Here is an 8764-nt window from a genome sequence, read left to right on the forward strand (position 1 = left end):
TTAAGTTTTAAATTTTAATTCTAACTCTAAATTTTAAATATTTTAAAAAAATTAAGAATTAAAAAAAAATCTGATAATAAGAAAATTAATTAATATTAAGTAATTAAAAATTAATTTTCTATGTTGATTCTTATTTTCACTACTTAAATTTTGGCAACCATCTCCATTGTTTATGAAACTCATTCGATCTGAACGCCTTATATAGTCCGAAATATTAAGAGATTTAATAATGAGGAGGATTCCGATTAATTATTACTTTTTTCCTTTTGTTTTTCATATCCCCACACATAAGTTCGGCTGAATACAAAACCTTCTCTGTCATAAATATATCAGGCAAATTATTGATTCTGACCCTATATAATTATTCCTTATTCCGATCTAAAAGAATTTTCTATTTTATAAATCTTATGGATCTAAAAAAATTATTAGGCAAAAGTAACTAAAATTATCATTATACTATTTTTTTTCAAAGTTTAAGTTCATAGAAAAAGTAATATAGATGGTTATATATTTTTAATAAAAAATTTTAAGTAATGACTTCATTAAATAAAAGAGAATAAATTATTAAAATCATATTTGAAAGTTCACATCGTTGACAAAAATAATTTCNTTTTATATTTTTTTAAAATTAGTGTAAATGATTAAGTTTTTTAAAAAAAAATTCTAAAGATCAAATTTTATTTTAATTTTTTATGTGTATCTTTTAAATACTTATTCATATATCATCACAAAAATTAAAAAGAATAGATTAGTCATTTTTTAAATAAAAAAATTACCATTTATAAAAATATAATATTTAGTGATTATTTTTAATACATTTTCAAATTATTTAAGTATTTATTTGTCGTTCGTATATTTAAATATTAATTTTATCAGCGATATAAATTTTTGGATACTATTTAATAATTTACCAAATAAAAAAAATTACCAAATAAAAGAAACAGTAAGTAAAAAGAGAGGTATAGTAAATATATATATAAGGATAATCCTTAAATGTAGATACCAAAATATTTTGAATCATCTTAATCTATCCATATGTATAATTAAATATAAATAATAAGTAACTTGAATTATTCGATGGAATTTAATTTTTATTTATAGTTTAATTTTGATTTAGAGTTTAATTTTAATACATTATTAATAGAAATAGCGATCGATTTTGTGACCTAAATAATCAAAGATTAACTTTTCTATTTCAGTTGCTAAATCGGTTGCTAAATTAAAAAATAGCGACTAATTTTAGCAACCAATTTCATTCTAATCTAAAAAAAATATTATTGGTCACCAAATCAGTTGTTATTAGTGATCATTTTTGTTGGTTGCTAAAATCGGTCGAGAAATAAAATTTAATGGTCAATTTAGCGACCAATTTTTTTTGTCATAAAAATCTTATATCAATCGCTAAATCAGTTGGTATTAGCAACTAATTTTTTCGGTCATTAAAATCGGTTACTGTTCTGATAATTTTTTATATATAGTGATACAATTATTCAATTACATCTGTTATTTTAAATGACCATTATAGATATTATTCACAGATTCATTATAAAAAATAATTATTTTTACTGACGTAAAATCATGTAACTAAATGTATATATAAAACTATTTTACACTTCTAATAGATTAAAATTAAAGTATTTTATTTAATACTTCATAAAATCTACAAAATAAAAACGGCAATAAAGAAGAGCAGTAACATTGCTCTTTTATTTGTAATAAGCAGCATCTTCATTATGGTAGTGATTTTATAGGAATGGCTTGGAGAGGTTGAGCCTTTTTCTTAATTGTAGGATTTGTTTGTTGGGGGAAGTGACACTGTTTCAACAACTATTGAATGGGCCTTTGCAGAGCTTGCTAATAATCCAAAGATCATGAAGAAAGTTCAAGAAGAGGTAAGAAGAATTGTGGGTGAAAAATCCATGATAGAGGAAAATGATCTAAATCAAATGAAGTACATGAAGTGTGTAATCAAAGAAACTCTTAGATTACATCCACCAGGTCCATTTTTAATTCCAAGAGAAACAGCAAATAGTGTGGAAATAAAAGGGTACCACATTCCCAAAAAAGTAACCGTATATATAAATTCATATGCAATTCATAGAGATCCTAAATTATGGGACAATGCTGAAGAATTTATTCCTGAAAGATTTGAAGGTAACCAACAAGTTGATTATAAGGTGATAGATTTTCAATTGATCCCATTTGGTTTTGGGAGGAGGGGCTGTCCTGGAATTTCATTTGGGGTTGCTTCTTTTGAGTATATGATGGCTAATCTTCTCTATTGGTTTGATTGGAAGGTTCCTAATAATAATAATAATAATGGTGCATTGATAGATATGAGTGAGTTTAATGGGTTGAGCGTTACCAAGAAACAACCACTTTATTTGGAGCCAATGCCTTACTTAATTTGTTAAGGGTGGAAAGGAATTCAGGTGTGTTATTGACAATGTCAAAAAATTCTTATTTGATAATATGTTTTGTCTGTTGTGTTAGTATTTTATTTGCTTTGTTTTCTATTTTTGTATTTATAAGCACTTTGTGCTATGAACCTTCTTCCACTTGTAGCAAGAGCTTTTATCAAGTTTCTGCGACCATTACAAATTTTCAGTATACTTGATATATTATTATTATTATTATTATTATTATTATTATTATTATTACTATTATTATTATTATTATTATTAAGTACACTTTTGGGAGGTTAATGTTTGCGCAACAAATTGCTTATTATTAGTGTAATAGTATTATGTGAAGATTTAGCCCAAGACATTCTTTCATTTGTCGGTATTCAACTTGTACCATATATCACATGTATTTTATAAAAATTAGGTATATAGTAAAGGAGATGAGAGTTGAACTTATAACTTTTCTCATGTAATAACTTACAATAAATGAGTAACCATTAAACTAGTTAGTTAATTTAGTAATTTAGAATATTAGTTTTTTATTTTTTATTTTACTAATATGTATGAAATTCGAAATAATTAAATTTTATATTTATTTTAAAAAATTGATATTTCTACGAGTAGAGTAGAGTTTAAAATTTTAAGGTGCATGTAGGATTAGAATTAAGAGATTTTCAACCTGAGAATAAAATATGATAAAATTTTAATGAAATTTGTAACTCGCGAATAAGATTAAAATAGAATCTAAACCCTACTTTATCCTACCTATTGCCAGTTAGGCAGCTCTAATTATCCTTCAATATTATTTTTATAAAGAAGTTTTATGTCATATGTTACAAAATATGGTGGAACCTCAAGTCCAGTCGACTTCACGTGAAGTTGATAGTTAAGAGTTGAGATGGAAATTCAGCTGCATGTGAAGTTTATATCTGAAAACGGTTAGATGATTTGATTAATTTGACTAAATTTTCATCTAACAGCTCTCAACTATCAATTTTATGTGAAGTCGACTGCACCTAAATTTTCACCACAAAATATATGCACAATAGTACCGGTGAATAGCTATATATAAATATACATAACTTGATGAACCTCAAGAAAAACGTGTGTATTTTTTATAAAGGAAACGTGTCATGAAATATTATTCAATCTTAAAGAAAATAAATATAATTTATTCTAAAATTATTCATTCTGTAAAAATTAACCAATATATAAAAGAAATTAACTTTAATACATTATTATCGATATATATAAAAAAAATTTATACGGATAATCAATTGCATTGCCATATCACAAAAAATAATTAATTTTTAAATTTACTATTCAAAATCTAAAAAACAAAACATATATATTAAAAAAAATTTAAACAACGATGAATTGAATAAGATACTGACCAAGAAGAGATGCACAACATGGAGACGAGTCACTTGAGAATTCTCTTCCAGCATAACTTCTAAAACAGAATCTAACACATCTTTGCCTCTTTTATTGGTAGTCTCAATTTCTAGAGTCCTTAACTTCAATCTTTCTTCTATAAGACCATCAAGAAAGGCAATCAACTTTTTAGCATGCTTGGTCATCCTTGCACGTGCACCTTGTGGATCAAGTAATCCAAGGAATGGAAAAAAATCCACTACATTAGGCTTTTCTGCTGCTTCCCCACCGCTCCAAATTATATCCTTGAATTCTTGAGACTCAGAAGAGTCGTAATGACCCAAATCCATTGAAAAGAAAGCGTTAGATATAAAATTAAGTACAGTTGTAAAACAAGTCTCACTGAAATTCAAGACTTCGCCTTTTTCACTTTTGCTTTTCACAAAATCCATTAATTCTCGCAGTTTCTTTTGTCGAAGAACTTGCGTGGAATCAAGTTGTTTTGGAGAGAACACTTTTGTAGCACAAACTCTCCTAAGGATCCTCCATTGAGTCGAAGGTTGTAACCATCCCACTGAATACATGTGGTGATCAAGTACTTTAATGGTATCCGGAATTGTTCTATAAGAAAAAATTTGGTCATATTTTTGGAGGATTTGTTTGGCTAACATAGGAGATGAGATAACTATGGTGGTTATGGTACCAAGCTTAAGTGTCATTATTGGTCCATAAGTTTGAGAAAGCTTAGCAAGTGATTGGTGGGGTTGGGTACCAAGTTCTAAGATGTTTCCTATGATTGGTAAAGGTTTAGGTCCCGGTGGAAATTTGGTTGATTTAGGTGTTCTCATGGCTAATTTGGATTTGAGAATTTGATGGATAATAATGCTTATGAACACAAAAGAAACTATAAGAAGTAGTGCTAAATACTCCATGATCATCAGTGGTTCTCATATGTGTATGTGGTTAGTCTCTATGGAACTTATATATATATATAGCCCTAGTACTAGTTGAGAGTTATATGTAAGGTAAGGATAGTGTGATTGTTTTAATTTTTTTTTAAACCGTACTATTAATTTTATACTTTAATCATCTATATCATTGCAGACGTTTTATAATGATATTTCTGAGAAGTTATTATTTTTTTAACTTCTATAAATAATAATAAATTTTAAAAAAATAATAACCTTTATTTTTTTTCACTATATTAATATTCTTGTTTTAAAGGACATTTTTTCACATATATATGATTTGAAATTCGGATTACCTAAATATGTGAAAATTATAACATATTTTCAGCATTTCAGTTAAATTGAATGGTACAAAAGAATAAACCACGAAATTTAGTTAAATAACACAAAATGTATTTTTAATAAAAAATATAAAAATTTTAGTTGAAAAATATAAAAAAATTATTCGAATAAGACACAAGTTATTTTGTTTTTTTTGTCTTTATTAGTACGAAAATTTTGTGTTTATCGTCAATAAAAGTTTAAACTTTTATATTTTCTTCTGTTGTTCCTCTTCAAAAAGTTCCATTTATATATAAAACATTTTTTTATTTATGATTATAAATTTTTTTATTTTTTCCTCAATAATTTTTTGTATTTTCTTTCTATGTTTCTATTTCAAAAAATTGTCTTTACTTAAAAAAAAATTAGTATTTATCATCATAAAATTTCTCTATTCATCCTCAATAAACTTGTGTTTTCTTCTTTTGTTTCTCTTAAAAATATTGTGTGTTCACCATAAAGATTGTTATAAATTTTTATATTTTTCTCTATACCTTCAAAAAGTTTCTATATTTATCGTCAATAAATTTTTGTGTTTTCTTCCTTTTCTCTCTTCAAAAAGTTATGCTTCTTTAAAAAATTTTTTGTGTTTTTCTCGATAATTAAGTTTTTGTGTTTTTTTCTCATATTTTATTCAAACAGTTGTGTTTACCTTTAAAATATTTATGTGATTATTATCATAATTTATGTATATTGTCAATAAAAAATTATATATTTACCTTTAAACAATTATTTATGTGTTTATTATTGTAAAATTTCTGTGTTTTTTTCTCAATAAATATTTGCTTTTTTTTCCTTTGTTTTTCTCCTAAAAATTGTGTTTACCTTAAAATAAACTTCTATGTTTATCATCATAAATTTTTGGTTTTGTGCAAAGAATTTCTATGATTTTTTATGCATTTTTTATTTTCTTTTCTTCTTTTTCTCTTCTTATGCATACGAATTTTTAAAATACACAAAAGATAATCAAATAAATAGAAGAAAGCTAAGAGAAAATATAGAAGAATGAAAAAGAAGTAGAAAAAGAAGAAAAGAAAATGAAGAAGAAGGGAAAAAAAAGAAAAAAATGGTGAAAATTGAACACCTAAATATAAGATAAATAAAAAAACGTTTTCAAAAATATTTATTTAAATTTAGTTACAAATTTGATTTGGTCACCTAACATTTATTTCTTTCCGATTAACATTTACCAATTATAGAATTTTAATATTAATAACAATGTTGCTATAGCTAGTAACTTTAATAATTTGAACACTCTACTATTTCAATAAGTCAAATATAATATTAAAATAGCATCAATAATTGAGAAAATACCACCTATACCACCAACTAAAATAGTTCTGTTCAATTATGTTGTCGGATTTTAGGATGGGTGGAGAAGAGAGTATGGGACCGTACAATTATATTTTGTTAAAGATATTTTGCAACACCATAATGTATTATTTGAATATAAAATTTTGTTCAATTTATTCATTGTTAATTAGTTTTTCTATAGAGTTTTTAAATGAGTATAATATGGAAATTTTTTTAAAATAAATAATTCAAATATTTTATTTACGAATATAAATAATTTGTAACATATTTATCAATTTTTATTTATTTTACATATTTTGTTTAGATTGTAAACAAATTAAGATTGTTTATATCTCGTCAATAAAATAAGACACGATTTTATTTAGTTTTATCTCGTTTATAAACGAAATATATAAAATTTAAAAAAATACATATATCTCATTTACAGTGTGAAAAATATTAAGTATCAAAACATCAATATTAGGTCCAGGTTGGAATTTGGTTGATTTAGGTGTTCTCATGGCTAATTTGGATTTGAGAATGTGATTAATAATAATGCTTATGAACACAAAAGAAACTATAAGAAGTAGTGCAGGATACTCCATGATTATCGTCATTATTGGAACTTATATATAGCCCTAATAGTTTGAGACTTGAGTGTTATATGCAAGGTAAGGGTAGTGTGATTCTTCTAGTTTTTATTTTAGACCGTACCAGTAATTTACACTTTAATCTTCTATATAATTACAGAAGTTTTATAATGATATTTTTGAGAAGTTATTATATTTTCAACTTCTACAAATAATAATAAATAAATAATAACTTTTACTTTTTCACTATACTAATCTTCTTGTTTCAAAGGATCATTTTTCACATATGTGAAAACTATAACAAGTTTTCATCATTTTGGTTAAAATTGAATGGTACAAAAGTATAAAACAAGAATTTTAGTTAAATATCACAAAAGTATATTTGATAACACAATTTTTTTTGGATTGTACATATTTTTAACTAAATGACACAAAATAATAACATAAATTTTAGTAAAAAATATCAAAATTTTAGTTGAAAAATATACAAAAAATTACTTGAATGAGACATAAATTATTTTGTATTTTTGTCTTTATTAGCACAAAATTTTTGTGTTTATCATCAGTAAATTTTTATATTTTCTTCTTTTGTTTCTCTTCAAAAATTAAAGTTCTGTTTATCTTTAGAATATTTGTATTTATCGTTATACAATTTTTTATTTTTCTCAATAATTTTTTGTATTTTTTCTATGTTTCTATTTCAAAAATTGTGTTTACTTAAAAAAATAGTGTTTATCATTACAAATTTTTGTATATATCCTCAATTAACTTTTGTATTTTCTTCTCTTATTTCTCTTAGAAAAAGTTATGTGTTTACCGTAAAGATCATTGTAAAATTTTTGTATTTTCCTCGATACCTTCAAAAAGTTTTTATCATCAATAAATTTTTGTGTTTTCTTCCTTTCTCTCTCTCCAAAAAGTTGTGCTTTGTTTAAAAATTATTTTGTGTTTTTTCAGTAAATTTCTATCTTTTCTTATCATATTTTTTCAAAAAATTGTGTTTACTTTAAACTTATTTACATGTTTATCATCACATAATTTATGTATATTATCAATAAATATCTATATTTTTTCTTTGTTTTCTTTTCAAAAAGTTATGTGTTTGCCTTCAAACAATTATTTATGCGTTTGTCGTCATAAAATTTTTGTATTCTTCTTCAATAAATTTTTGTATTTTCTTTCTTTATTTCTCTCCTAAAAGTTGTGTTTACCTTAAAAATTTAAATGTTATCATGATAAATATTTTGGTTTTGTGCAAAGAATTTCTATGATTTTTTATGCATTTTTTAATTTTTTTTCTCTTCTTTTACTTTAGCATAAGATTTTAAAAAATACACAAAAAATAATCAAATAAATAAATAAAGAAGATGTATAAGAAGAAAGAGAAAATGTAGAAGAATAAAAGAGAAGTAGAAAAAAAGAGAAAAAAAGGAGAACAAAAAAAGAATAAGAGAGAGAAGATGTTAAAAGTTAAACACCTAAATATAAAATAAAAAAAAAATATATTTAAAAAATATTTAATTAAATTTAATTATAAAATTTATTTGATCACCCGGCATATGTTTTTCCAATTAAGCATTAATAAATAATAGGATTTCCAATTAATCATTAACAAATAATAGGATTTCAATATTAATAATAATGATACTGGTAACTTTAAACACACTGCTATTTTAATAAGTAAAATATAATCTTAAAAATTTATTTATTATATATTTTAAGAGTATATAATAAAATTATTATTAATAGAATATTTTAAATATTTTTTTAACAAATATAAAATAAATATATTAAGAATTTAAACTTTTTTTAT

At 23.7% G+C, this 8764-nt stretch overlaps 2 protein-coding genes across 2 annotated transcripts in view; one reads left to right on the forward strand and one right to left on the reverse strand.

The window, feature by feature from the left end:
* LOC107475676 (phenylacetaldehyde oxime monooxygenase CYP71AN24-like) overlaps positions 1–2414 on the forward strand; it is a 6434-nt gene extending 4020 nt beyond the window's left edge. Inside the window, exon 3 of the mRNA XM_021135854.2 lies at positions 1791–2414. Coding sequence (XP_020991513.2) covers positions 1791–2414 — 624 coding nt within the window. The remainder of the gene's footprint in view (positions 1–1790) is intronic.
* Positions 2415–3068: 654 nt separating this feature from the next.
* On the reverse strand, positions 3069–6978 carry LOC107475677 (cytochrome P450 76T24). Its single transcript, XM_021135852.2, has 3 exons — positions 6852–6978; positions 3777–4596; positions 3069–3084 (listed from the first exon to the last, which is right to left on the reverse strand). The coding sequence occupies exons 1-3, from the start codon at positions 6976–6978 to the stop codon at positions 3069–3071; spliced, it is 963 nt and encodes a 320-aa protein (XP_020991511.2).
* Between the last annotated feature and the right edge of the window lie 1786 nt (positions 6979–8764).

This window comes from Arachis duranensis, chromosome 2 (assembly GCF_000817695.3).
Source record: "Arachis duranensis cultivar V14167 chromosome 2, aradu.V14167.gnm2.J7QH, whole genome shotgun sequence".
NCBI lineage: Eukaryota > Viridiplantae > Streptophyta > Magnoliopsida > Fabales > Fabaceae > Arachis > Arachis duranensis.

Excerpts from the sequence above, each read along its gene's own strand:
- LOC107475677 (XM_021135852.2), bottom strand. The coding sequence starts at position 6,978 with ATGACGATAATCATGGAGTATCCTGCACTACTTCTTATAGTTTCTTTT. Across the intron at positions 4,597-6,851 it reads TAAATCAACCAAATTCCAAC|CGGGACCTAAACCTTTACCA; the intron begins CTGGACCTAATA and ends CCAAATTTCCAC.